Below are 27,808 nucleotides of genomic sequence, written 5' to 3'. Positions count from 1 at the left end.
TTCTAAGATATCCATTTCCCTTAATTACTGTTCTTTTATGCCATATTCAGATACTTAGGTATACTTGCCATATTCAAAATGTTGCTATTCCTTTTGTAGGGAAAAGTGTTTTCTTGTCACAAATCCCTGTGGGTCTTTCTCCAGCTGACTGTTTCCAGGGCACATTTTAAGAGAGATCTTTACTTTCCCTGTATTAGTCATAGCCTCAAAATTCAATCTTTCATATTTAATTTAAGTGTCTTTAGTGTAATTTATCCAGTTGGGGGTGCGGGTAGGGGAACCTTTCTCATGAGTACAATGGAAAAGTCTTAGTTGCTGCAAATTGAAACTTATTGCATCAAGCACCAGATACTGTATTTGGTTAATCTCATTTATAAATGTCAGAACATATTTTAAATTTTAAAATTGCCCCCATTGTAGCTTGCTACCTCTTTACTTCCAGGTGTTCAAATAGGTTACTGAGCCCACATTTCCTTGTGTCTGCTTTTATTTTTTCCATTTATTCAGGTTAAAGATGTGATCCCTGTGATCATATCTGCATAATAAATCTTCTGTCAGTGGTGCTGGCAACAGGATTGCAAAGATAAAGTTGAGCAGCCCTAACCATTTTTACTCTGCTGCTGGCATCATTACAGAAATTCGAGAGAGCAGAGATTCTATTAATTTGAAAGAGATTGAAATGAGAGGCAGTCAGGAGATGGAGTTAAGAAACAACACTGTCATACAAAAATAGGTCTGGAGTATATCTGCCTCAGTCTTTTCCTCCACAGACCTGGACAGTTACTCTTCTTCCCACACCCCTTATAAAGAGGCAGATTTTTTTTATTAAAGCTAATGTTAAAATTATCTAATACACAAGTTAAGGAAAGAGTTTCTATACATCTGGGTATAATGCTTAAATTATCCGAAAGTACAAAGTTTGGTTTAAAAGCCATAAAATACATATAGTACATAATCTGAAGTATCCCAAATTAAGGTTAATATATTTAATGGTACAGTTAAAATACTGGTATCCAAATATTTGGGTACATCACTCATAAAAAGTTATACTAAGAGTAGCTTGTGGGAAGCAAATGTAGCAATGAGTGTAGATTGTCCCTCAATGATTTAGGATAGGTTGTCCCTCAGTAAGTACAGTCCATCAGAGAAGTATTTCAGTTATCTTTCCTGACTTCACTTCTCAGCAGCACTCCAGCTCATCTCTCTTATTTAGAACATCTCACCAGATATAGGCAACATCAGATGTCCCTTGACCACCCGATGGTGTCTGACACCATAAGTTGCCACATCATCCAAGCATAGCGCTGATCGATTCCATGTTGTCGCAACACTTGCTCGTTACTGGGGTCCCATGCGTCCAGACTTCCAGTGATCAGAGTGTGTGTTTGAACTTCATACCCCTAGCTCTCAAGGCATCAGCCTGAGGGGCCTATTTTTCCACTTTTGAGCTCATGCTTCGCAGAAGGCCGGGGTCCTGTTCTTAAAGGGAACTGTGATGTCCACCATGACAGTCGTCTTAGGTTCCTCTTTAGTGTTGATGATGATGTTCGGTCGCAGTTGACTGTTCATTCCAGGGATAGTGGAGTTCACGCCAACTTTCCCCATGGGTGGCAGGATGACTTTGACTAGGCGATCTTGGATGACATTGTGGCACAGCTGATAGGCTCTGGAATGGGGCTAGCAGCTACAGAAGTCGTGGGATAGTCTCTCATTGGCATAGCTGCACTTTTTGCATTGCTTGTTTTGATTCCTGTGGCGGACAGCTCTGTTCAGCGGGACACAGTCGAGCCAGGCCCTGTGAATGAATCTCCAGTCAGCAAGTGGGGTGAAACTGCCCCTAGGGAGGGAGTGGTTGCTGGTGTCCCACTTGCACGTCACCTCAAAGGCCTTCCGTCTCAGGTTTTTCCACATACTGGCAATGGTTGGCATCCTTCAGGGTCGTCTCCAGCATAGTTCTCGCTCTCCCAACTCCTGATGTTCCTCACACCATGTTCAGTGGTAGCTGACTCTCTTCTCCAGCTTTTGCATAACATTGTGGGCACAAGTCCAAAGTGAAGCAAAGTTTCCCCCATCTCATCCAAATTTGCCTTCCAGGGAGCTGGGTGGCGACATATTGGTTGGAGGGGGTCCTGGCGATTCGTTTACTGATGGCATCATGCATAGCACTCTCCACAATGTTCCTTGTACGTCTGTGCATGTTAGAAGGTGGAATGCATGAGTGATCATTGCAACATGACACAGATCACCCATTCAAGGGATGTTGGCGCCGCCCTGCTTGTGCAGGATGTGCATCAGTTCATTACTGGTCGTCTCAGGAAGAAACATCCACTTCTTCATTCACTGCCTTATGGTGTTGTTCACCTTGTTGAGAGGTACCTTCGCCTTGGCAGATCCCCTCAGGACAAAGCCATGTCCAGAACATGTTGTTTTCCCCCTGATCTTTGTAGACTAATAGTATATTGAAATGGCTTAATGCACTTCCTAAAGTACTGGAGGACAGTGCTTCTCAGAATGGAGTTTGAGGGCTTGTCTACATTGTGTGGCAATGTGTGCTCTGGGAGTATGAATTCTGAAGCGCACTAGTGTGCTGCACACTAACTGCCCAACGTGGAGCCTATTGGTGCTCATTGGTGCTTTGTGCACAGACTTTCAATATGCACCAGTGTTAGCCGACGGCCAAGGATGTTTGGTGAGGTGCCAGCTATGCCCGTTTATACCATCCGTGACTTTAACCGCTAGGACGCACTGTCCCTTCGCGGCGGGCAGCCCGGGCTAGGCTGACGGATGCCCCAAGGTCCTAACCACCCGTGACTTTAACTGCTAGAGCTCAGAGCTCCTTCGCAGCGGGCAGTCAATACTGACTGACAGGTGCCCCAATGGCAGCACTAAGAGCCTCTCCACACCCGTGACTTTAACTGCTAGAGCTCAGAGCTCCTTCGCAGCGGGCAGCCAGGATTGACTGACAGGTGCCCCAAGAGTTTGCCCCGTGGAGGCGGCACAACTCAACGCTAGGCTCTTAGTACTCTCACCTAATGGCCAGGCTTCAGAGCCAAAACGGCTGAGGTTCTTTAATTGTGTTGGCTGCTTTACAGTAAACCAGAGAAAACAAGTCAGGCTTATGCATAAATGGTTACCAAAATTTATTAAGCTAGATTCTAATCATGTGGTTACAAAATTGCTAGTGCCTACTTATTTAAATGTAGAGATGTTACACACACAAACAAGTTACAAAACTGAAGCCACAATCCCAAAGAAAGAAAACAAAGTATAGAGCTCTATTTCAAAATATGTGTACACTAAAGATAGGAGATCAGGTGTGGGTGCTTCTTACCCTCCTTGCATCTCTCGATTCCAGCGGTGCCAAGCCAGGATCGGTCACTCAATTCCGCGGAAAGACGAATAAGGGACAAGGCGTAGGGACCCTCTTAGCTGCAGAAGCCTTGGGAGGCTGTCACTTATCTGACCAGCAGATAGATAGTGAAAAGCACTCAAAAATCATGGTGCTGTAGGTCCCCTACTTATACCTCTGTACTCCTTTATTCTCTTTCTCCTTTCTTATGCCAAATTGAGGCTGGTCTGTCGGGGTGACGCCAGCTTTCGCAAGAGTAGTTTACACTTGCAAAGGAGAGAAACAATAAGTGTCGACTACTGGACATTTCTTTTATCAGGGTAAATATTTTCCCAACTAGGATGTTGGTGTGTGTGCATCACGCTATTTAGTTGGGGCTAAGAGCCATGTCTGTCACAGGGCCTCTGCCTGCTGTGAGCTTAATCCTTGTATCTGTTCCCAGAGGCACATTGTAGCAGCACACCTGTGCTTTCACAGCTTCAAAGGCTGTGCTGGAATATATGTTAAGTGCCCTGTTCCTGCTTCCTCCTGTGTTTCCAGCAATGCTGGTCTGAGGGGGGGGGGGGGGGGGCTGGCTGTCTGGCTACAACCAGCAGGGTCTATATGGGCCAGTTAGTGCGTATCATATTGGTGTGCTTTAGAATTCACACTCCCATAGCACACACTGCTGCATGCTGTAGACAGGCCCTTAGTCTGCCTGCCCTAAGGTTATGGGGAGGGTGGGAAGTACCACTTAATTTTCTGTGTGGCAAAATACAAATCATTGGGACATAATCTGGAGGGTGCTCTAAGCAGGAATTGTGAAGTTTTGAAATTAAAAGGTGTGTAACAATGTAATTGAAAATAAATTACACAGTATGGACGTTTACTTCAAAATGGTACTTTGCAATTTTCATGACTTTCTTTCCAGTATTGTGGAAACTGTCTGTTTGGGGTAAAGATAGAAAAATATTGATGCCTATAAGATGCTGTGTAATGGACTTTCCATTAAACTATAACACTTTTTGTTTGTGTGGTTACTCTGCTTACAGGACCAACTGAAATCTGCAGAACAGTTTCTGAGACTTTCACTCAGTAATTGCAAAATACTGCAAGTCATTAACTTTAAATAGTAAATTGTGAAGAATGGACTGCTAGTTAACCTATTTTGCAGGTGTGCTTTTCTAATGCGGTCTGTATGAAACATTGCAAATCTATGGATCCATCAATAATGCCACTTTAGCAAATGCATATGAAAATTTATGCAGCTTTTAAAATGAATGCAATGTCATGCAGGAAAGTGGGAGACACAAGTCCATATCTGGACTGAGGCTTTCATTCCCCTGGTCTGGTAGAGGCTGGGCATTTTCAAGGTATCTACTGATCTTGAGGGTAAGCTGCTCAGGCCATTTCACTCCACAAAACTCCATACCAGATGATTTATGCAGCAGTTAAACAAGGAATCCTTTGCCCATTTTCTGGGTTGAAGGTAAGGCGCCGCATTGAAAATTTTAACTCTGGAAGGCTTTATTGGGAAATGTAAAAAAAGAACGATATGGGGGGAGGATACTCTCTTTCCCGCAGGAGCAGAGTAGTATTCAGGCCCTACATGAAGGGTGAAGAGCCTATTCCACAAAATAAAATACAAAAAGTCTTTGGAGGCCAATAGGGAAGCACAGCTCTTCTAAAGTAATTATGAATGTTTTGAACACTTAATAATACTTCTGGGCCCAGCAACCTTTTTGAAATTCTCTTCACTGGGATGAGTTTGTCATGGGAGTGTGTACACATTTTCTGCTATTGTTTGGCTGGACACACATTTCAGGGGAAATGACCTTTCTTTAAAGTTGACCTGCAAAAAGAAAAAACAAATTATACCACCTTACTTCTTGTGAACGGTGGCCTGAATGACTTTTTTTTTACATGTTCATAGAATTCTAGAGCAGAAATATAGAACTATTGTGATTGATAAGACTGAAAACTGAGCAGTTTAGAAAGGAAGGGATTTTTAGTCAGACATTTTAAAACTTAGTTTCTTGTCAACATATTCTTATTCAAATGCCTGAGAAACACTTGACAGAATTTCTTTAAGATTCTACTATCCCTGCTAAGAAAATTGGTCCTCCACTACTCTAGCCCTCTAGCAAAAACCAGGAAGATCTATTATTTATCTTTAAGCTATAAGCCAAAAGTGTGTGGGAGGATTTCAAATTTGACATTCAGTGCCTATACATCATAAATAATCAAAAAGAAGCATTAACAATTGTCTTTTTTCCTTGTAGATTATCTTTGTATTCGTTTCCATTGTATAAGCTATCTTCACAACAAAAAGGGTGGCTAGAGACTGATTTCTTTTTAATAAATTATGTTTTATGCAACAGCAAATATTGCAGTGAAACACTAAAATTGTGGGGTGTTTGAATAATTGCGATTTTTCCAGTGTCCCTCCTGGTCACTTACTTGGAAATGCCTTAGTAATGTGGTTGGGTTGGCTTTAACTCTGAATTTCCTCACTTTTGAGATTTTTAGTCAGGGCCTTAACCACTAAACTTGCATTGAAATATTAATGTTTACTGATTTTTTTAAATTAAAAATACCCAAAACTTTTAGATGCCATTGAAACACTATGACTTGAATTTATTTTACATTTTGGGACTAGAAAAGATGGTTGTGAAAGAGGTAGGGGAAGTCAAGCATTACACTTTCTACACTCTGGATTTTGGAGATATAAAGTGTTTAACCCAATTCACTATGTGTTAAGGTACCAAACCAGAGGTCAAAAGTGAAGAGGAGGAAAAACGTCGAATTGAGGCAAGAAGAGAGAAACAGAGGCGTAGAAGGGAGAAAAACAGTGAAAAATATGGTGATGGATACAGGTTTGTGCTGTTGTTTTTTTCTACTTAACATCTGTCATCATTCCCTAGCACCTTTTGCTGGTCCCAGTACTCTCTATAGAGGAATACATGAAAGGGTGCTAGGTATACAACAGTGTTTTTTTTTAAAAAAAAACAAACGGTTTTGTCTTGGAGGAGAGGAGATTGCTCAACCAGAGAACTTGAAACATTTTGAGATATAGTAGCATTAATATTTCTGAAAATATATTTGTGCACACCACTACGCTCATGAGATGTTCAAATAATTATCTTTTATAGTGGTACCATCTTCCAGTACTACGCCATGTGTTTATAGTACAATTAGATGAATCTACATGCTGAAAGGGTATTCCTGCTATCCTTCCTAAGCTCCTGAGGATAGGAATTGATCTTATTCTGTGTTTCATGTGTCTCCATTTTAAGTATTACAAAAGTGCCAAATTATGTGGGAGACCTGATTTTCACACAAAAAGGCAATACTTTTGTAAATAAGAGGAGTATTCAGTTTCAAGTATATTCCACTAAACTGTGCCCCAGGAAAATGGATTCATTAAGATTATACCGTGATCTCAGACTCTCCAGAGTGCAAGGGGAATTTTGATGTAAGACTTCAACTTTGTAGTAAAAATAAATTGAGATCTCCCTGATGTGATCTCGTCCTGAAGTGGGGTTTTTTTGGGTAGTTTTGTGATTATATAGGATTACGTATTATATGGGTGGAGGGAAAGAAGCACTCTTGAGCTACATCTGTTCCTCAAACAGTCTCCATTTTTTTTTGGCCCTCTTTCCTGTTCCTGCTGTTAGTACCTTTCCCCACCAATATGAGATTGACACACTTGACAGTTTCACTATTGCTAAACACTGACAGTGTTTTTGAATATCAGCAATAAAATTAACCAAGCTGTTTCATTCTACAGTTTACAAAATGTTAAGTGACAGTTCAGTACATGCCTATTTGAAAATTCAGTAGCTGGGTTTGTATTCGGCTCACTTTTGGCCCTTACCTTCAGAACCATAGCACTGCAAATTTAGCTTTCTTTTATGTAAATGTCATTAATAAAAATTATAGAAAAAGTTGGCTTAATGTTCTACACTTACTAGGGAAAGCTTTCCTACTTGCCACAGATGACTGGATTTAACATGTCCCCACATAAGCCATGTAGGTAATTTTTGAAAAACAGTGACTTAAAAAAACAAACAGAAACTTATTGAACAGTAACACCTTTAACATACGTGTTTCTCCTGCTAGAATGGCATTCACTTGCTCATTTTGTAAATTTCGAACCTTTGAAGAGAAAGACATTGAAGCTCATTTGGAAAGTGCTGCTCACCAGGAAACATTGGATCATATTCAGAAGCAAACCAAATTTGACAAAGTAGTGATGGAATTTCTGCACGTAAGTCATAATGTTCATAGAATCATAGAAATGTAGGGCTGGAAGGAACCCCAAGAGATCATCTAGTACAGCCTCAAGTGCTGAGGCATGACCAGGTAAACCCAGACCATCACTGACAGATGTTAGTCCAACCTGTTCTTGAAAGCCTCCAGTGAGTCTTCTACAACCTAAGGCTATTCCAGAATTTAACTACCCTTACAGTTAGAACATTTTTGTTAACATCTGACCTAAATTTCTCTGCTTGCTCTAGAGTAAGCCCATTATTTCTTGTCCTCTCTTCAGTGGACATGGAGAACAATTAAGTATGGTCCTCTTTATAGGTGCACTGATGGTGGTGTGTAGAGTTCAGTCATGGCATGCAAAGCTAGCACCAGTATAAATACAGTGTATACAGTGAGTCATGGCTTAAGTAGAATAGATTGTGCCCTGTACCCTGAACCCCTAGGGTATATACCCTACATGGCTCTCTACATGCTGAAACTGTGCCTCCCATGTCTACGCTGCAATTTTTAGTAGTGTAGTGCCCAGCTGTCTCCCCACTGCCAAAGCCTTTTCCCATGGTGGAGGAGAGGAGGCAGTGGGGAAAGGCTTGGGCAGGGGAAGGAGCAGAGAAAGGCTCTGATGGTGTGGGGGAAGGGAGCAGGGGAGGAAGTGGGGAAAGTCTCTGGTGGTGGAGGGGGAGGGAGCAGGAGAGATAGTTGGGAAAAGGCTCTGGCGGCTGGAGGGGAGGGAGGGAAAGGCTGGTGGTGGGAGGGGAAGGGAGCGGGGTGGTAGTGGGGAAAGGCTCTGGCGGTGGCAGGTGTCGGGAAAAAGGGAGGTAGTGAGGAAAGGAGGAGGCAGCGGGGAAAGGCTTTGGTGGTGGGTCGGGGAGGGCTGCTGGAGCCTTTCATTGCTGTGTATATCTGTAAACCTGCCTTTCACTGCGGCATGTAGCTACATGTGTAGTGCCTGTACTTTACATGTTGTTGTAAGTGTTGACATAAGCTGTAACAGCCCTTAACATATTTGAAGTCTGTTTTCAGATCCCCCATATTTTTCTTTTTTCAAGACTAAATATGCCCAGTTTTTTTAACCTTTCTCCATAGGTCAGGCTTTCTAAACCTTTTACTGCATTTCCCTAATTTGCTTATGAGAATGTCAAGTGGGACTGTTTCAAAAGCCTTACTAAAATCAGATATATCTCATCTAGTGCTCCCCTCTACCCACTAGGACAGTAACCCTGACAAAGAAGGAAATTGTTGGCTTGGCTGGATTTGTCCTTGACAAATCCATATTGGTTATTCTATATAACCCTATTGTTCTCTAGGTTTTACATATTAATTGTTCAATAACTTGTTCCAGTATCTTTCCAGGTATCAAAGTTAGGCTGACTGGTCTATAATTCGTTGGGTCATCTGTTCCCCATTTTGAAGATAGGTACTATATTTGTCCTTCTCCAGTGCTGTGGGACCTCACCTGTCTTCCATGATTTCTTGCAGATAATTGTTAATGGTTCTGAGATTGCTTCAGCTAGTTCCTTAAAGACCTGTGGATGAATTTTGTCAGGCCTTGCTAACTTGAATACATCTAAATTATCTTGATTTGTAGAAAGAAAAGGAGTACTTGTGGCACCTGAGAGACTAACCAATTTATTTGAGCATAAGCTTTCGTGAGCTACAGCACTCCTTACAATGTTTGTGTGTGTGTGTGTGTGTTTGGGGGGTGGGGGGGGGGGGGAAGAAAACTTGGATCTGTGCTGGAAATGGCCCAACTTGATCATCATACACATTGTAAGGAGAGTGATCACTTTAGATAAGCTATTACCAGCAGGAGAGTGGGGTGGGAGGAGGTATTTTTTCATGCTTCGTGTGTATAAAAAGATCTTCTACACTTTCCACAGTATGCATCCGATGAAGTGAGCTGTAGCTCACGAAAGCTTATGCTCAAATAAATTGGTTAGTCTCTCAGGTGCCACAAGTACTCCTTTTCTTTTTGCGAATACAGACTAATACGGCTGTTACTCTGAAACCTTGATTTGTAGGTCACTTGCATATTGGAGTTTAAATTGTACCATTTATCGTCTTCAAAACATGTACTTAATTTTTCATTAGATCATTTCACTTAGGAAAAGGGTTGTTCACAGTAAACACTACTGAACAGAAAGGCAAGTTCAGAATTTTTGAAAAGTAGCATTGCTTCATAGCTAGGTAACAAAATACGCCATTATTGAAGTTAATAGCTTTGAATGTCTTTGTTAGTCATTATGCCAGAAAATTCCCTTGGAACTAATAATAGTTGATACAAACAAATCTAATAATCAAGAATAGAAAGAGCTGGGTAACTTTCAAAATTTAGTATGTTTCTGATTTGGGGTGCTGTATGGGTGGAGAAATACGTCAGTCATTTAAAATTGATATTCTGTTTCCTGCATTCAAGGAGTGTATGGTGAATAAATTCAAGAAGACAGCTATGCGCAAGCAGCAGACCAACAACCAAACTGAAAATGTCCAAGTTGTTGAAAAAGATGTAATGGAAGGCAAGTAACAGACTCCATGTGAAAGTGCATGTTTTGGGAATATCCATGTCTTTTTTTTTTTTTTTTCTTTTCTTTTCATTTCATTTGAACATGCTGATCTGATGTTTGGATTAAAATCAGTTCCAGTGCACTTTATAATATCTGTTGGACTCTTAAGACTCTCTTTAAAAGCTATTTACTCCAAAGGCAAGTCTCCTCCTTTTAGTTCTACAGTTCTGGTCTCCAGTGCATCTGTAGTGTTAGTGGTCTCAAAACTTTCCAAGAATAGGTATTACTACTAAGATTTTGAGTCAGATTACATATCACTTTTTCCACACCCTTCCTATTTTGGGATGAGATTCTGTTCTGGGCCTTTAAGAAGTGCAGCACTAAACTCGCAACTTGGGGAGGTGGTGGGGCTAAAATGACTTTTAAGCCACTGTTGTAGCCATTCTGGGGCTGTCCTGGGGCTGGAGAAGCCCTTGGTGTAACTTAGCCCTAGAGACTTTTCTGAATGGCAGTGTCCTCCCTGCCTTATGAGCTGCAGTACTGTGTAAGCAGCCCTGCCCCAACACCCCTCTCTGTCCAGGTGGAGCTTCTATGCTGGGTCTTACAAGGGGTTTTCAGGAGGCAGCATTGTGGCTGTTTTCCAGAGTGTGTGCACTAAGAAGAATCCTCCCTCCTGCTACTCTGACCCTTTTATAGAGCATATAGTGGCCAGGAACTTATCCTTGATCTTTGTACGGTGTTAATTAGCATAGCACTTATTAGATAAGAGATCCACACGCTTCATGTGTAAGTAAGCCCTTAGACCTTTGGTCCAGTGGATGTCATATCTGCTAAATGCGGTGTAAAATACAGTGTACTATAAAACATGTTAAATAGTTTAAATTAAACTATTTACAGCAGTTCTAAAAAGTCATCCCCTTAAATTCTTGTGTGTGTGTGTGTGTGTATAGGAAAATCTTTTCATGTTAGCTTGTTAACAAAAAACCTTGAATGCAAATATTGTAAGTTTTTAAGTAGAATTTGAGTCCTGCAACTTTTCCTGTCTGGGGGAAAAAAAATTCATATGTCCTTAAGTAGGGCAGAGTGGCAATTCATACAGCTACTACAATAGGATCAGTCCTATAGAAAATACTTGGGTTTTTTGGGGGGGGTTTATTTATTCATTTATTTATTTATTTTACTTTAAAAATATCTAAGTACCCTAAATAAAATTAGGTTCTTCTGTGAGTGCTGGTCCGTATGTGTATTCCACACATGGGTACCAATGCATGCCGTGTGCCCGAGTCTGGAAATTCTTAGTAAGCAGTGTCTGGTGGCCTTCACTTGTGCAGTCGCTGTCCTTGTGCTGCAGACCGAGGGCATAAGAGGCAGTGCAGGCTGACACCTCTCCCATTCTTTCTTACTACTACATGGCCTTACTCAGAATCCTCTGGGTCCACAGTTTTCCCCAGCTTCTTTCTCATCAACCTGTAAATATATATTGTAAATAGTTTTAATATTTAGCATAGTTAAAGTTTTGCGATAATATAGCTAGTTCGGCTTAGTTTTTCCCATTGTAGGGAGTCCCTCCCTGTGGATTGGGACTAGGCCTGGTGTCCTAGGGTTCAAGAACTGCATATCTTGGCCTCTCTCTTTCTCCATGAGCAGTTAGCATCTGTGCTGCCACTGCTGTCTGGGTAAGATGCATATCTCAGCAAAGTGCAGTATTTACAGTTTGTTTCCCCCATGAATATGTGAAGTTCATGATGTTCAGCTTGGGAAGCACCTTATGGAGAAAGCCATGAGATCTCGCTTGGATTCAGGCAAGGGAGACTCCCCTGTACAGTGACCTTAACTGACGAGCAGTTACCCTCTAAGGATGAGCTTGAGAGTGGAGCCTAGAGCTGCTAAGCCCAAGGAATTGTCACCATGGGCTTTGCACGGGAGGGGTGCACTCATTGATACAAGGACAGATCCCCATCCAGGTCTACTCCTAAAAGAAGAGACCCCTCCCTGACTCTGTCAAGGTCAGGTGAGCCTTCGCTCGCAATTCTGAAGGGCTCAGGACCACATAAGACCCCCGGGCAGGTGGTTAAAATGCATAAGAAAAAGGATCTGTCAGGACTGTCTTCGGTTCCGATTTCTAAACATAAAGACTGTCATCCACCAGCTCCATTTAAGAGTTCTAGACCTGAGTCTTTGGTGTTTTTTGTTTTTTTTAAATGAATCATATCTTTGATATTAAAGTGGGTTTGATTTATTTCCCAGGAGCATCTTTGACTTCTTTCAGTTAAGCAACTGTGTCTGTCTTTGACCAATTTAATTAGCGTGAACTGAGCTTTGTAAATGTTTGCTTGTGTATGATTGGTATAGACCAGTGGTCTCCTCTTTTTTTGATCGTGCACCCCATCAGTAAAAAATTTTTGAGCATGGACCCCCAATATATGTATAAATTATAAATTATATACATGTACTACTGTACTAATATATTATGTAAATTATAAAACACACAAAAAATAGAAATTAAAAAACAATGAGATAAAGATGAAATAAACAATATTTTAAATTTTTTTTATTTTATTAACGGTACAAAAAACCTTTTTGCTCTCCCTAAAAATAATTATTATTAATATTTTTAGTGAGAGCAATGTGATTGAATATGCTTTATTATTTTTGAAAATCTTGGTTTAACACTTTGTGATACAGCGGGTGTTCAGAGTGGGGTGCGGGGTCTGGGAGGGAGTTAGGGTGTGGGAGGGCGCTCAGGGTGGGACTGTGGGAGGAGGCTCAGGACAGGGGCAGGCAGGAGGTGCAGCGCACTTACCTGGGGCAGATCCTATTTGGTGCAGGGGTGTGCAGGTGGCTCTGTGCAGCACAGCACCACCCCCATGGCCACGATTCTGGGAGCTGCCCCCCCCCAGCAGGCAGGGCCACCCGGAACGCGGGGGCTTCAGGGCCCTGGGCTAAGGGGGCCCTGGCCTGCAGCTCTAAAGCCCCTTTCGGAATGCGGCCCTGCGAACACGGGCCGGAGGACTCAGGAGGAGCAGGGGCAGCTGCGCAGCCAGCGGCTGGAGAGAAGTGGCGCTTTCCCGTTCAAAGCACCGCTTCTCTCAGGCTGACTTTGAAGGGGAAAGTGCTGCTTTTTTCTGGCCGCTGGCTGCATGGCTGCCCCTGCTCCTCCACGGGCCGGAGGACTCAGGGCCACCCCTGCCCCCCTTTTTTTCCCTCCGGCGGCTCTCCTCCTGTTGCACCCCCCAATCGATTGTCTTGTGCACCCCACTTTGGAGACCACTGATATAGACAATAGAGCCTCATAATTGTGGTAATGTCTTGTTTTCTTTGCTAGGCGTTACTGCTGATGACCACATGATGAAAGTTGAGACTGTTCACTGCAGTGCTTGCAGTGTGTATGTTCCTGCACTACACAGTTCTGTTCAACAGCACTTAAAATCTCCTGATCACACAAAGGGAAAGCAAGTAAGATTTAGTATTTTATAAATGTTCGTAATTACTTGTTCTGTGAACTGCTGAAGGTACAGTCTAATCTGAACAGAAAATAGAATGCAGGTTTCCTTTTTAACTTTAGAATCTTCTGTTTTGATACTGGGCATCTAATGAGGAGCAATAAATTCAGCCGTCTTATCAAATAGACAGCTTACATTGTGATCTGTTGCTATGGGGTTTTATAGTTTTCTTGTGATTCAGTGTAAGATTTAGGTTTATGTTACTAAATGGAACAATCATTTTAAGTTGCGATTTGATGAGAGATTTATATTCTGACTAATGAGTATACACTCTGATATGCTAGTTTTCTAGTGAAAGTAATGGTTTCTGAAGGTTCAACTTTCCAGTAACAGTGTATACATTAATAATGTGCTTTATGGCTGCCAATAAGGATCAAAAGAAAATCAGTGGTGACATACTTCTCTGTTAAATTCCTCGCTCTATTAGAAATTGAAACTAGTAAGAAAACTTACTGCATTAAATATTAAGTAGTACTAAATACTGTTCTTGGTTGAATGCATGAGATAAATGAAAGGAATTGTTGGAACAATAGTTATTTAAGTCTATAAATAGGAGTTTAGAGCATTGATTTAGGTACTTATTTATAGTGATATTGCAATAGTTCATTGTCCTTTCCTGTCTGTATCAGACTTTAATGTATACCTAGTGCAAGGCCTAAATTCATATATTTTGGGTGGTGCTGCTGCCATCATTTCCTCTGCTGGTTTCATGTACACATACGCATGCCACCTCACTGATGTTTAAAGCCAAGGTGTGTGTTCTGATTGTTAAGCACTTTTTTAATCAGAAGGAAAAGTCTTATATAGAAAGAATTAGAACAGTTGAGAAGTAGTAGTGATATACAGAAACAAAATTTCCATTGCAATTTAAAATGCTGCATTTTTAATTTAGCTAATCTACTAAAGTGATTGGTTGAAAGAGGAACATGACTTGAAAAACGGTGGTAGCTGGTGAGTGTGGCTTGGAGAATAATATAAATCTGCAGTAGTTTGGACATTCCTTGTCCATTATACAGTTACTGAGATTTTGTATATTTTCAATAATTATAGAAAATGATATGCAGGGCAATCTGCTCTGATAAGATGGTAAGTCAGAGAACTTTTTTGCATTAGCGGCCAGTGTAAGTTTAAATGTACATTAAATACATTCAGAGAAACCAGTTACATGGTTGCAGTTTGTAATGTAGATGAGGGCTTAACTGTATCCCTAGACAAGGCTAAAGCCAGGGGCCAGTCCACTCGCCCAAATACAGATACAGCTGTGTTGTACCCAGTTCCTCTTATTTCATTTATTATGTAGGTTGGACCTTTTATGCCAAGAGTTAGTATTTCCTGCTTTGACAAGTAAATGTGTAACAGCTCTAATGTAGCAGCCTTAACCAATAGAGCATGAATTAAATTTGTATCACACAACTATTTAAATAGATCAGGTTTGTAATAGTTACAATTAAATCCATTTCATAGGCCTACAGAGAACAAATAAAAAGGGAGAGTGTACTGACTGCTACCAGCATCCTGAATAACCCAATAGTGAAGGCACGATATGAGCTGTATGTCAAGGTAAGATATGAAAGGAAAAAATGATACTGTCATCTCTGATCTTGTTTATGGTGTCACCCTGTTCCTTCTACATTCCCCATTGATGCTAATCTCAGTGCATGTTTGTCTCCTCTGCCTTCTTACAGACCACCCCAATGCATGGAATACCCTTCCATCTTTATTCACTGAGCCACCTCTCTACCCTCTTTTAAGTACCTTACAAAAATTTTGTGATGCTAATAAGTCAGCTATTAACATGTTGGTTTTTTTTTTTTTTAAATCCTTTTGTATTCCCATTTTGGGGTGTCCTAGTTTGTCCAGTCTTGTGTGTCCTTTTTACTTTTTAAGCAGAGACTCATGTTGAGTTTGTAAATTAGGTGCATTGTTGATGCTTTATTAGTAAATGACAGTATGTATGACACTGACTCTTGCAGAGGTTGCAAATCCTGTGACTTTGTATTAAAGCTGCGGTAATCTTTTTGCTGAAATATCCTCCTTCATCAGTAACATAAATGCAAAGATTCCATTACACATCTCATAACTGTCATACTAAATTGCTAGTATGTCCACAGACCACTTGATTATTCCACTTCTGTTTGCTGCAGAAGAAAATGACTAGTCTGATATCGTTTATTTCAGTGTCCAAATAAATCAGCATTGCCAATAGCAGTCTATGCTACCATAAACTTAGAATTAAAGAACCTTTGCAACCCTTGAGCAGGACATCTGTTGGGATGCCTGTGAATGCAGTTTCATGTATAATGCACAATTTTCTGGATCAACTAAATAACCATGCTTTGATATTTAAACTGTAGTGAGAGTAACTATAAGTAGGTGTCAAAATAGCCATAATTTTGTCCATACATAGGGTGTCAAAATAATACAGATTTTTCAATCTATACTGACAAGAGTAAAGTCTTCAGGAAAAATTACAAGATTGCAATCAATGTGCCAAATAACCAGGATTTAAAATCTCAAATTGTTCTCATCCTGTAAGATTTAGCATAGATGCATCAGTTGAAGCCATGAGCTCTAGCCTCTTGAGTCTTTAATTAAATTCTACAAATATACAGAATTTGGACTTATAGTTCAATATCCTTAGCAAAACATTTCTAGCTTGCAAGCTAAGGTAGTTGGGGGTGAGGAGGAGAGAAGAGAATAGAGGTAAATTTGTTTAGGTGACTTTAAAAGTGCATTTCTATACTTGGAATTTCCTGGTTTTCTTGCATTTAGTTCTTAAAGCTGATAGTTTAAAATGTCTTTCCCTGAAGTTGCAGATGTAAGATTGAACATATACAACAATTTAAAGAAGGTTTGGAATTTTGAGTTATATACACTTCACACTTATTGATTTGTTAAATATTCATTTCGCTACTACCAAAGGCAAGTTGTGATTGTACCTGGACATAATAGCAACCTACAATTGACCTGCAAAGTGTCAAAAATAAACAAACTATAGTTTGAGAATTCATATACACGGATCCCACCATAGGTGTGTGCACATAAACCTGAAATCTTTTAGCCATAAGTGTCCCTTTGGGCTGCACAGGCAACTGGTGTACGTTTGCACCTCTCACAGCAAGGGTATAAAAGGCAGAGAAGCACCATCTGCCACTCAGTTCCTTCTTACTGCCTGTGGTTGTGAGTTGGGTGGCCAACTTGAGTCCTTCTCAGGCTCATGTTGGCCATCCCTGAGCTACATGCCATTGTAGGCAATTTCATCATACCATCCCTTTCATAAACTTATCAAGCTCAGTCTTGAAGCAAGTTAGGTTTTTTGCCCCTACTGCTCCTGTGGAAGGCTGTTCCAGAACTTCACTTCACTTTGATGGTTAGAAACTTCCATCTAATTTCAAGCCTAAACTTGTTCACGGCCAGTTTATATCCATTTGTTCTTGTTTCAGAGTAACAGCCGTGTTAGTCTGTATTCGCAAAAAGAAAAGGAGTACTTGTACTTGTACTCTAAGGCTTGGGCCATTTCCTGCACAAATCCAGGTTCTCTCACCCCCTCGCTATCTTAAAACAAAAAAACTTCAAATCCAGATTCCAGCGAGAAACTGCTGAATTGGAATTCATTTGCAAATTGGATACTATTAATTTAGGCTTAAATAGAGACTGGGAGTGGCTAAGTCATTATGCAAGGTAGCCTATTTCCTCTTGTTTTTTCCTACCCCCCCCCCCAGATGTTCTGGTTTAACTTGGATTTAAACTTGGAGAGTGGTCAGTTTGAGCTATTACCAGCAGAGGAGTGAGTTTGTGTGTGTATGGGGGTGGGGGGGATGTGAGAAAACCTGGATTTGTGCTGGAAATGGCCCACCTTGATTATCATGCACATTGTAGGGAGAATGGTCACTTTGGATGAGCTATTACCAGCAGGATAGTGAGTTTGTGTGTGTGGTTTTTGGGAGGGGGGTGAGGGGGTGAGAGAACCTGGATTTGTGCAGGAAATGGCCCAACTTGATTATCATGCACATTGTGTAAAGAGTTGTCACTTTGGATGGGCTATCACCAGCAGGAGAGTGAATTTGTGTCGGGGGGTGGAGGGTGAGAAAACCTGGATTTGTGCTGGAAATGGCCCAACCTGATGATCACTTTAGATAAGCTATTACCAGCAGGACAGTGGGGTGGGAGGAGGTATTGTTTCATATTCTCTGTGTATATATAAAGTCTGCTGCAGTTTCCACAGTATGCATCCGATGAAGTGAGCTGTAGCTCACGAAAGCTCATGCTCAAATAAATTGGTTAGTCTCTAAGGTGCCACAAGTACTCCTTTTCTATTTGTTCTTGTGACCTTCAACTTAAATAATGCTTCTCCTTCCTGGTATTTATCCCTCTGATTTATTCATAGAGAGCAATCATATCTCCCCCACAGTCTTATTTTTGGTTAAACCTAACCTAATTTCTGTGGTAGGATTCTGCAAAGATTCAGCTACTAGTTGGTACTGTATTAGTACTGTATTGGTACCAGTTGGTACTGTATTAGTACTGTATTGGTACCAGTTGGTACTGTATTAGTACTGTATTGGTACCAGTTGGTACTGTATTAGTAGGCTGTGTGTGTGTGTGTATCTTTGTCTCCTCATTGATGCCTAAACATGATCAAGACCAAAATAAATAAAATTTTATAATACGTTACTTTGGGTTTGTAATTAATTATGTTATGGAATACTTACTGTCTTTTAAGTACTCAGGGCTTTTAGTTAGCTCTGTTAGGGTCCATCTGGCCGCAGATCAGCATATAATCCATATGTTGATGGTCATTAGATTTTCCTATCACCCTATGTTATGTAGGTTTTTAAAAGGCTTAATTCACATATTTCCACCAATATTAAGGAACCATTTGCTACCTGGGACTTGCGCGTGGTCCTTAAGTCTGACGGACCCTCCATTTGAACTTGTCATGTTTTTTGTATCACCTCTCTGTTTAAAGTGATGTTTTTGGTAGCCATCACCTCAGCACACAAGATGAGCGAAATTCAAATTTTGATGTCTGGCCCTCCATATGCTGTTTCATAAGGACAAAGTTACACTCGGGCTTCATCCAGGATTTTTACCAAAAGTAGTTTTGGACTTCATGTAAATCAGTTTCTTCCCTTACTGGTATTTTTTCTTAAGTCTCATGGCTCTCTTCTGTGGAGACTAAACTCCACACACGTAGATGTTCTTAGGGATATGCCCTTTTATCTTTTCACAACGAAGCCTTTTTGTAAATCATCTAGACTTTTTTTTGTAGCTTTGGTAGTAAAGCTGAGGGGTAGGCTGTATCCTCTCAGACTCTGTAAATAGGTTACAGACTGTATTAAAATTTCCTGTTCTTTTGAATAAACTACCTGTTCCCCCTCAAGTTAGGATACACTCTTCTAGGATCCAGTTGATATCTGTGGCTTCTTTCAGAGGGCTTCCTATTTCTGAAATTTGTAGAGCAGCTACTTGGAGTTCTGTTCATATGTTTACCAATCACTGCTTCATTGTGATAGGTTCTAGATCAGATGCCAAGTTAGGTAATGCTGTTCTACAGTCGCCATTTAGATAGGACTCTATCACCCACCTCTTTGAAGGATAATTGCTAGTTCTATAGTTGGATCCATGTGGATAAAGAGAGGTTACTTATGTTACAGTAACTGGAGTTCTTCAAGATGTTTTTGTCCACATGGATCCCAGGATGCACCCGCCTTCCCCACTGATACAGAGTTCTTGGATTTCTGAATTTTTGGATTTCTGAATTATTGAAAGAACTGACTGGAAGTTTGAGCTGCTCTATACCTTTCCTGTAAGAAACATCCGTAAAGGTACACAGGGTGAATTCATAACCCCAGTGGACACTTGCATGCCTTAGGTGCATGTGTCTGCATTGGGATCCATGTGGACAAAAGCATCTTGAACTCCAGTTACCGTAAGGTCAGTAACCTCTGGTTTCAGGCTGTGTGTGTGTATCTCAAAAGAGGGCATAAATCCAGATTTAAGTGTTGCTTTTTTAACCTAAGAAATATTGAGGTTATCAAGTTCCAGTCATGTCTGGTGTTGTAGTCCTCCTAAGTCGACCTTGAATAACACCGTGGTGCTTGAAAAAATCTTAAAAAATAAACTCCAAAACTTACATGACTTTCTTTGCACATCATAAGCAAAAAAGGCAGAAGCCCAATATTTTTTCCTTTTCAGATCACCTTTAAGTAATACTCTTGGAAAACTAGCTGTGCTTTAATTAGCAGCCTGTGCAAAACAGCTGTCTACATTTCATGTAATTCCATTGTTTTTACTTACTATTAATACACAGTTCTTAAAGGTGTACAGCAAAACAAAAATGTTCTGTATTGAATGTCCCTACTAAACAGGGAGAGCATTCATGAGAAAATTAAGTTTTGACTAATCTATTTAAAATAAACTTCTGTCTGAAATCTGCTTGCTACTTCCTGGTTCAGTAAGGATAACCAAGAATATGAATTTCAGATCAGACAATTTCAGTGACCATTAAAAGATTTATAATTCTGGGTCTAACTTGTTTTAATTTTGCCTTACAGTTCACCTTTAAAATAGAATTGTCTTCTTGAGGATGAATAGACTGACTTAGGGCATGGCTACACTTGCAAATGTAGAGTCCTTTGAGTTAAACCAGCCTTCGTAGAGCGCAGTAGGGAAAGCGCTGCAGTCTGTCCACACTGACTGCTGCAAGTGCACTGGCATGTCCACATTTGCAGCACTTGCAGCAGCATTTGGAGCAGTGCATTGTGGGCAGCTATCCCACAGAACACCTCTTCCCATTCTGGTGCTGTGGCTTGTGGGAAGGGGGCAGGGAGTGCGGGGCATTCTGGGTCCTGTCTCCACGCCCCATGATGCATCGGTTCGCATCCCAGCAGTCCCTCTGCTTCCATCCACAATTGGCGCTATCTTTCGACATTTTTTGTACTGCGCACTCTCTCTCCCCTTTCGGTCTGTGGGAGTGGAGCCCGAACTGCTGAGGAATATGCTGATGAGTCTAGCCAGCACATCACATTTGGCAGTCGAGTTACTCCTTAAGATCCAAAGCGACAGTGAGGACTCCAATAATATCGACACGAGTAACACATAAGATATGAGATTGCTTGTGGCATTCACGGACATGCTCACCACCATGGAACGCTGCTTCTGGGCTCGGGAAACAAGCACTGAGTGCTGGGATCACATCGTCATACAAGTCTGGGATGACTAGCAGTGGCTGCAGAACTTTTGGATGCGAAAAGCCACTTTCATGGGACTGTGTGAGGAGCTCACCCTCACCCTGCGGCGCAAGAACACGAGATTGAGAGTTGCCCTCATGGTGGAGAAGATGGTGGCTATTGCAATCTGGAAGCTGGCAACTCCAGACAGCTACCGATCGGTCGCTAACCAGTTTGGAGTGGGGAAATTGACTGTTGGAATCGTGTTGATGCAAGTTTGTAGGGCCATTAATCGCATCCTGCTCAGAAGAACTGTGACTCCGGGTAATGTGCATGATGTTATGGCTGGCTTTGCACAAATAGGTTTTCCTAACTGCAGAGGGGCGATAGATGGCACGCATATTCCAATTCTGACATCAGTCCACCTAGCCTCTGAGTACGTTAATTGCAAGGGGTATTTCTCTATGGTTCTCCAGGTGCTTGTGGATCACCGTGGGCGTTTCATTGACATTAACGCAGGCTGGCCCGGAAAGGTGCATGATGCACACATCTTTCGGAACACTGGCCTGTTCAGGAAGCTGCAAGCTGGGACTTTTTTCCCAGACCAGAAGATCACCGTAGGGGAAGTGGAAATGCCCATTCTGATCCTTGGAGACCCCACTTACCCTTTAATGCCATGGCTCATGAAACCATATACGGGGAGCCTTGACAGCAGCAAGGAGTGATTCAACAACAGGCTGAGCTGGTGCAGAATGATTGTGGAGTGTGCTTTTAGCTGTTTAAAGGGCCGCTGGCGCTCTCTGTATGGGAAGCTGGACCTGGTCGATGACTGCATCCCCACAGTTATATCCGTTTGCTGTACCCGCCATAACTTTTGTGAAGGGAAGGGTGAAAGCTTCACTCAGGCATGGAACTCGGAGGTTCAACACCTGGAGGCTGAATTTGAAGAGCCAGAGAGCAGGGCTATTAGAGGGGCCCAGCGTGGGGTTGCAAGGATTAGGGATGCGTTGAGGGAGCAATTTGAGGCTGAAAGCCACCAGTAGTGTCTGGTGCCCTGCACGGGAGTGAAGTGCAGTGGTTCCAATGTTAGTAGGAATTTGTGTTCGCTACGTATGATACACTGACTTGCAGTACCTGTTGCTTTCCTGGACTAAGGTATCTTTTACTTTATGCAATAATAAATAATGTTTTCAAAGCAAAAAAAATCTATTTAATGAAAAGAAAATGCATTTATTGAAAAGAAATACAACTGCTTGGGAAACACAAGGGCAAGGAGGTGGGGTGGGGAACGGTACAATCACAGGTTTTAGTATGTTCTGTTATCATACTCAAGCCTTCCTGTTCGGAGTGCTGTGCAATGAGTGCTGCACTTCAGGATGGCTACACTGCATGGTGATGGGGGTTGAGTGCAGTGGGTAAGGGTCATAGTTTTCAGGGCTGGGTGGTGAAGCTACAGGTGTTGGAGGCAGCTGGTTGCAGTAAGAACCCGGATGTTGGAGAAAGTGGGTTGGAGGTGACATGGGGCACAAGGGAAAGAGTTTTGGGATGAGGGCTGCCGGGGGGGGTGGGGGAAAGAGGGTGGTAGTACTCTGCCTGCATGGCTACGAGCACCTGGATCGAGTCTGCTTGGCGCCCCATGATGCTTATCAGCTGCTCTGTGCTTTGGTGCTGGCGATATGCATTCTGGTGGCGGACCCTCCTTTCACTCTCCCACCACTCCTGCACTTTTTGATTTTTATTAAGGGAGTTCTGCATGACTTCATGCAGCATGTCCTCTTTGCTTCTATGTGGCCTCTTCCTGATTCTTTGCAGCCTCTCGGCCGGTGATAACACGGACGGCTGAGATCTCAAGGTTGCATCTGTAAAGGCAAAATGCAACACTTAACAGGGGCAGCATTGTTCACACCAGACAGAGCAGTGATTCCCCCGTACTTAAGGAGGGTGAGCACAGTCTCATAATTTGCCTGTCCCAAAGCGAGCGCGCACAACCCCCAGGAGCCCCAGAATGGTGAGTAAGCACAGGGTCAGGGGGGACTGATTCTTTCATGGCTGTACTGTCCTCTGGGTTTCTGTGCCTTGGGGAGAGTCAATAGCTGCAGGGGGCCCCTATACTGAACACTGTTCCCACATTTTCAATAGGAGTTCGTCCTGGGAGATATCTTGCTGCTGAGGGTGACCTGAGAAGCAAGGGAGGGTCTTCTACTACAATGCAGCTTCCGCCCTGGCCCATATGCAGCTTGCCTGTATGCAGCAATGGTCTCCCCGCACCTCATGGCACAGTGGTGTGGACATGTTAGACTGACTGGGTTAAGGACCACAGTGGCTCTCCCACAAAACCTATGCAACCACATTGCCCAAGTTCTGGATGAGAGCTTTGAAGAGATCACTGAGGCTGATTACCACGATGTGAGAGAGCACATCAGCGCCCTATCTTGCATCTAGGCATGCATGCAGCCATAACCCTCCTCGTCCCAAGAGCCCACACTGAATAACTTCCTTCCCAAAATAAAAGCCACTTACCGGGAACCTCCTCTGGTGGTTGTCCTTCCCCAAGCACCGGCCACCTTCCTCCTGGCTTGAGAACAGCTCCTGGATGCGTGCATCTAGGGATGCCGGGGTGTCATCCTCCTCCTCAGCACCCTCGCTCCCGCTTTGCTCCTCCTCCTCCTGCCTTGTTGGACTGTGCTCTGAAGTGTTCACGGTGGTACTTGGAGTGGAAGTGGGGTCGCCCCCAAGTATCGTGTCCCACTCTTTGTAAAAATGGCAGGTCATGGGTGCAGCACTGGAGCGGCTGTTTGCTTCGTAGGCTTCGTGGTAGGCATTCTGCAGCTCTTTCACTTTAACCCTGCAGAGCATCCCGGTCATGGCCCCTTTCCATCATGTCCCTTGATATCTGCCCGAAGATATTGTAATTTCTACAGCTGGAGCGCAACTGGGACTGGACAGCTTCCTCCCCCCAAACACTGATGAGGTCCAGCACCTCACCATTGCTCCATACTTGGGATCGCCTGGCACGTGGAGGCCTGGTAATCTGGAAAGATTCGCTGAGAGCACTCCACACCTGGCTGAGCAAACAGGAAGGGGATTTTCAAAATTCCCAGAGAATTTAAAGGGCTGGTCTGATGGTTGGTCACTTGAGGGCAGGGCAGTAGAGTTCAAAGTGATGACCAGAGTGGCTAGAACAGGCATTGTGGGACACTTCTGGAGGCTGATCAGAGCGCATTAGCAGACCATGGCATCCACACTGGCACTGCGGCGCTCCAGTGGGGGCGCATCAAACATTATTCCACTCGCCGAGGTGGAGTACCAGCAGCGCTCTATGCGCCTTGCCAGTGTGGACGCGTTGTGAGTTAGAGCGCACTGGGCTGCATTAATGCGCTCTATCTAGCAAGTGTAGCCATGCCCTTAGTGTGAATAAGAGAAGGTAGAAGGAAACCAGTTTTTTCAAATTCACCTTTCAATCCAGGAAGCAAAGCTCTTGGAGCTACATGAAGAATTGCTTTTTTGCGAAGTTTAAGCATGCTGTTTTATCTATTGAGTTGTTAATGCTGAAGTGATACTGAGGTTTTATCTGCATATCTAACACATGGGTGCTTTCAGTCTGCATCAACTCAAACTGTTAAGTGCCAGTTCTGATTTCATTAGAGTCAAATATTGAGATCATGATTTCTAACATATAGAGATTTGTACTTCTGTTTCTCACTTTATACTCATGAGGTGGCTGTTTAAAATATAAAAATTAGATGTAGCTCATCATGAACCTTGAAAATCCATTTTTTGATCTCCATGTGTTGCCCCAGAAATGTTGTAACAAATTCCAGCATTATTTCAACAGTTTTTTCTCTTACATGACTTGACAGTGCATGTTTCTGCTAAATAAAATTAAGGTTTCATTTTTAATGTCTTAGATTTCAAAATATTTGAACAGTTTAATTTCTCTATTTTAGGGTGAAAATCCTTTTGAAATTACTGATCAATCTCAGGATCAGCAGGCAGGGGAGGAAGAAGAAGAAGAAGAAGAAGAAGACAAGGCTGATGAGCCTGCTGAAGAGGAAGAAGAAGAGGAAGAGGAGGAAGAAGAAACAGAAGAACAAACTGACTTCACCCTTGACCAAACTGAAGATAACTAAATGCATGAAAATGAAAAAATTGAAGTTGAAAAACACCTTTTTACTTCTGTTCTAAAGTGGCTCAATGCAAGATTTTGTAATAGTTTCACAGATGAGACTTGTGTAACATCCCCACCCTATGCATGCATGCCATTATGCAGATAACTTGTTTCTATAATTTCTGTGTTTCCCATTTGTTTAAAATGACATTAAGACCATTTTAGTTGAGCTTTTATAGCAACCAAACTGTTAGAGCTGATTAAAACATTTTGTGTTGTATATTTTTTTAAGCTTCCTTTTTCTTTTTTTGGTGTTGAAAATTGGCTATATTATTAGTGTTTGTTCTAATCATTTGAAAAAGGTAGTTTGAGGGTAAATATTCCAAGTGCTGTGTGACATAATACATTATGCAGCTCATAATATTTACCCCTTAGGGCTACGATGCATAAATTTAAAAATTGTGCTGTGAGTGTGGCTATTTTTTTGGAGTGTATCGCACACTGTATAGTAGTGTACATGTTCTAAACAGGCCTTGTAGCTTTTTGTGATAAAATGTACCAGTTTGTAGTAATAAAATGTTTTAGAAACATTGGTGTTCTTATTTTTTGTAGTTAAATACTAGCAAAAATTAATTTTTTTCAGTTGTGAAGAAATGTCTGTAAGTAAAAATTCAAATATAAATCCCACTAACCCAATTTGCAAACCTATTATTCCATTTGCAGTTCAGTGATTGACACAGCACCCTTTATTGTTTGATGCTTCAAAGTTTCAGTCCCCACCTATCAATATGCATTCCATGCTTCCACCTGCTTTGTAGGTGCACATGGGGAGTGTGTGTGCGTTTGTGCACACTCTGCATACAGTTCTATCCAGTTGGGGTGTGAAAGCCCTGTGCTAGCCTGCTGTGGAATATCTGTCCTTGTGGACCCTTGGTGACGTGCATTAACATTTAATATGCTTTGATCTAGTCCTCTTTTGAACTAGATTAATCAAAACACATTAACAAACTGTTAATTTGTAGCTATTTCACTGCCATTTTTATATTACAGAGAGGGTTGAGATAAAGGAGCAAGGGCTAGGGGGAGGAGGGAGGAAAGTAGTTGTGGTGGAAACTAAACCCTGGTCTACGCTAGGGGGGGGGTCGACCTAAGATACGCAACTTCAGTCAACACGAATAGATCGACTTACCTGGCCGTGAGGACGGTGGCGAGTAGACTGCTGCCGCTCCCCCGTCAACACCGCTTCAGCCTCTTGTGAGCTAGAGTTCTGGAGTCAACAGGGAGTGCGTTCGGGGATCGATTATCGCATTTTAGACGAGATGCGATAAATTGATCCCCGATAGATCAATCTCTACCCGCTGATCCGGAGTGAAAAGGTGAGCAGGGGTTGGCTGAAAGAGAATTTTACTTCTTGCGAAATATAAGGTAGGTGGTCTGTGAGACTAAAACATATTCAAGATGTGATCATTGACACTGACACTGTGCTCCATAGTCTTTATGAAAATATGCTTAAAATATGAATATGACAGATATACTTTATGCAAGATGGGTCTTGTAAGGTATCATTGGAAAGGTTATGATTTACTGAATGTGATTATCCAATTCATATGTATGTATCATTTCTGTACCTAAGGTTAGGAATATGGACTATGTAACCATTACAACTGGGTGTGTAATGGGAAGACACCCACCCGACGACAGGCCATCAAATTTGATGGGCCATCAGGAAGGAACAACAAAACCATGAAGATACTGATCTCTCTCCCTCTTGGGAGGTGTCTGGGGACGTAACTGTGACACTACTAGGTCAGGTGGTCTTGTCACCTGATTATCTCAGAGTGGTAGCCATGTTAGTCTATATCAGCAAAAACAACGAGGAGTGCTTGTGGCACCTTAGAGGGAAGGGAGGTCAAGTTTAGGAAACAAAGGATTCCCGCCTTATGTAAATCTTATTTAAGGGTGGGGAGGAAGGCAAATGCCCAAGAAGAAAGACTGCTAAAGACACCTGAAGGGAAGGCAAGGGGGGAGTCCAGACTGAAAAGAAATATAACAAGCTCTAAACCACAGAAATTTTGCAACCTGCCTAAAATAACATTTAGGGTAAGCAATTGTATTTTGTAACCTGCTTCTTAAGTATATTTAGCTTAACTTGCATATTTTGTTTTATTTGCTCAGTAATCTGCTTTGTTCTGTTATCTCATATTTACTTAAAATTCACTTTTTGTAGTTAAGCTTATTTCTTGTTTATAATATAATCCTGTTAGTACAATTCACAGTGCGGGGTGGGGGGGGGGGGGCAAAGGGCGGAGGCTGTGTATACCTTCCTCCACATTGAGGGAGGAGGCAGATTTCATAATTTATCTTTGGGTCTGCACCCCAAGGGAGGTGGATACCTGAGTGCTGGGGCAAGTCCCTTAAGCTGAGCTTTCCCAGAACTGTTCTGTGTCTGTTTCGTTCTGCAGTTGGGAGTGGCCCTGCCTGTGTGTGTGTGCTGGAGGAGGCTTAATAGCTTGGCTCATCAAGACAGGTAAAAAGGGTGCCCAGGCTGGCATAATAGGCGGGCTCAGCAGTATCTCAGCACATCAGGTGACATCCTAAGGGGGACAACCTGTCACAGATATGGTCCCTGAATGCATGTATTACTGAGATATGTCTAAGCTGCTATTGGCCCAAGTATCTCATCAGGTACAAGGGGCAGTTTGAACTGAGGGAAAATAAAGGCAGGCATGGCTATAATTGTTGCACCAATCTGAATTGCAAACCTCCTTTTCCAAAGCTGGATTTGGTCGAGTGTGTCCATTTTGTGAAAGTCCTGTAATGGAGTTAAGATGGAATGTGGTATTGGGAGATTGTTCATCCCATTGCACTTCATAGCCTCATGTGAGCTGGCAGAGTTCCTTTCTGGGATGATTGTTGCAGAGCCT

General features: G+C 42.2%; 1 protein-coding gene across 1 annotated transcript in view; it reads left to right on the top strand.

The window, feature by feature from the left end:
- Window positions 1-25,474, top strand: part of ZNF326 (zinc finger protein 326) — a 39,026-nt gene extending 13,552 nt beyond the window's left edge. The window contains exons 5-10 of the mRNA XM_073357111.1: window positions 6,090-6,204; window positions 7,451-7,598; window positions 10,014-10,113; window positions 13,427-13,557; window positions 15,069-15,164; window positions 24,724-25,474. Coding sequence (XP_073213212.1) covers window positions 6,090-6,204; window positions 7,451-7,598; window positions 10,014-10,113; window positions 13,427-13,557; window positions 15,069-15,164; window positions 24,724-24,906 — 773 coding nt within the window. The 3' untranslated portion in view covers window positions 24,907-25,474. The remainder of the gene's footprint in view (window positions 1-6,089; window positions 6,205-7,450; window positions 7,599-10,013; window positions 10,114-13,426; window positions 13,558-15,068; window positions 15,165-24,723) is intronic.
- The last annotated feature ends 2,334 nt before the right edge of the window (window positions 25,475-27,808 follow it).

Source organism: Lepidochelys kempii, chromosome 8, assembly GCF_965140265.1.
Source record: "Lepidochelys kempii isolate rLepKem1 chromosome 8, rLepKem1.hap2, whole genome shotgun sequence".
NCBI classification, from domain to species: Eukaryota; Metazoa; Chordata; order Testudines; family Cheloniidae; genus Lepidochelys; species Lepidochelys kempii.
Note: the sequence above shows the minus strand (reverse complement) of the source record. Positions and strands in the feature narration are given on the sequence as shown.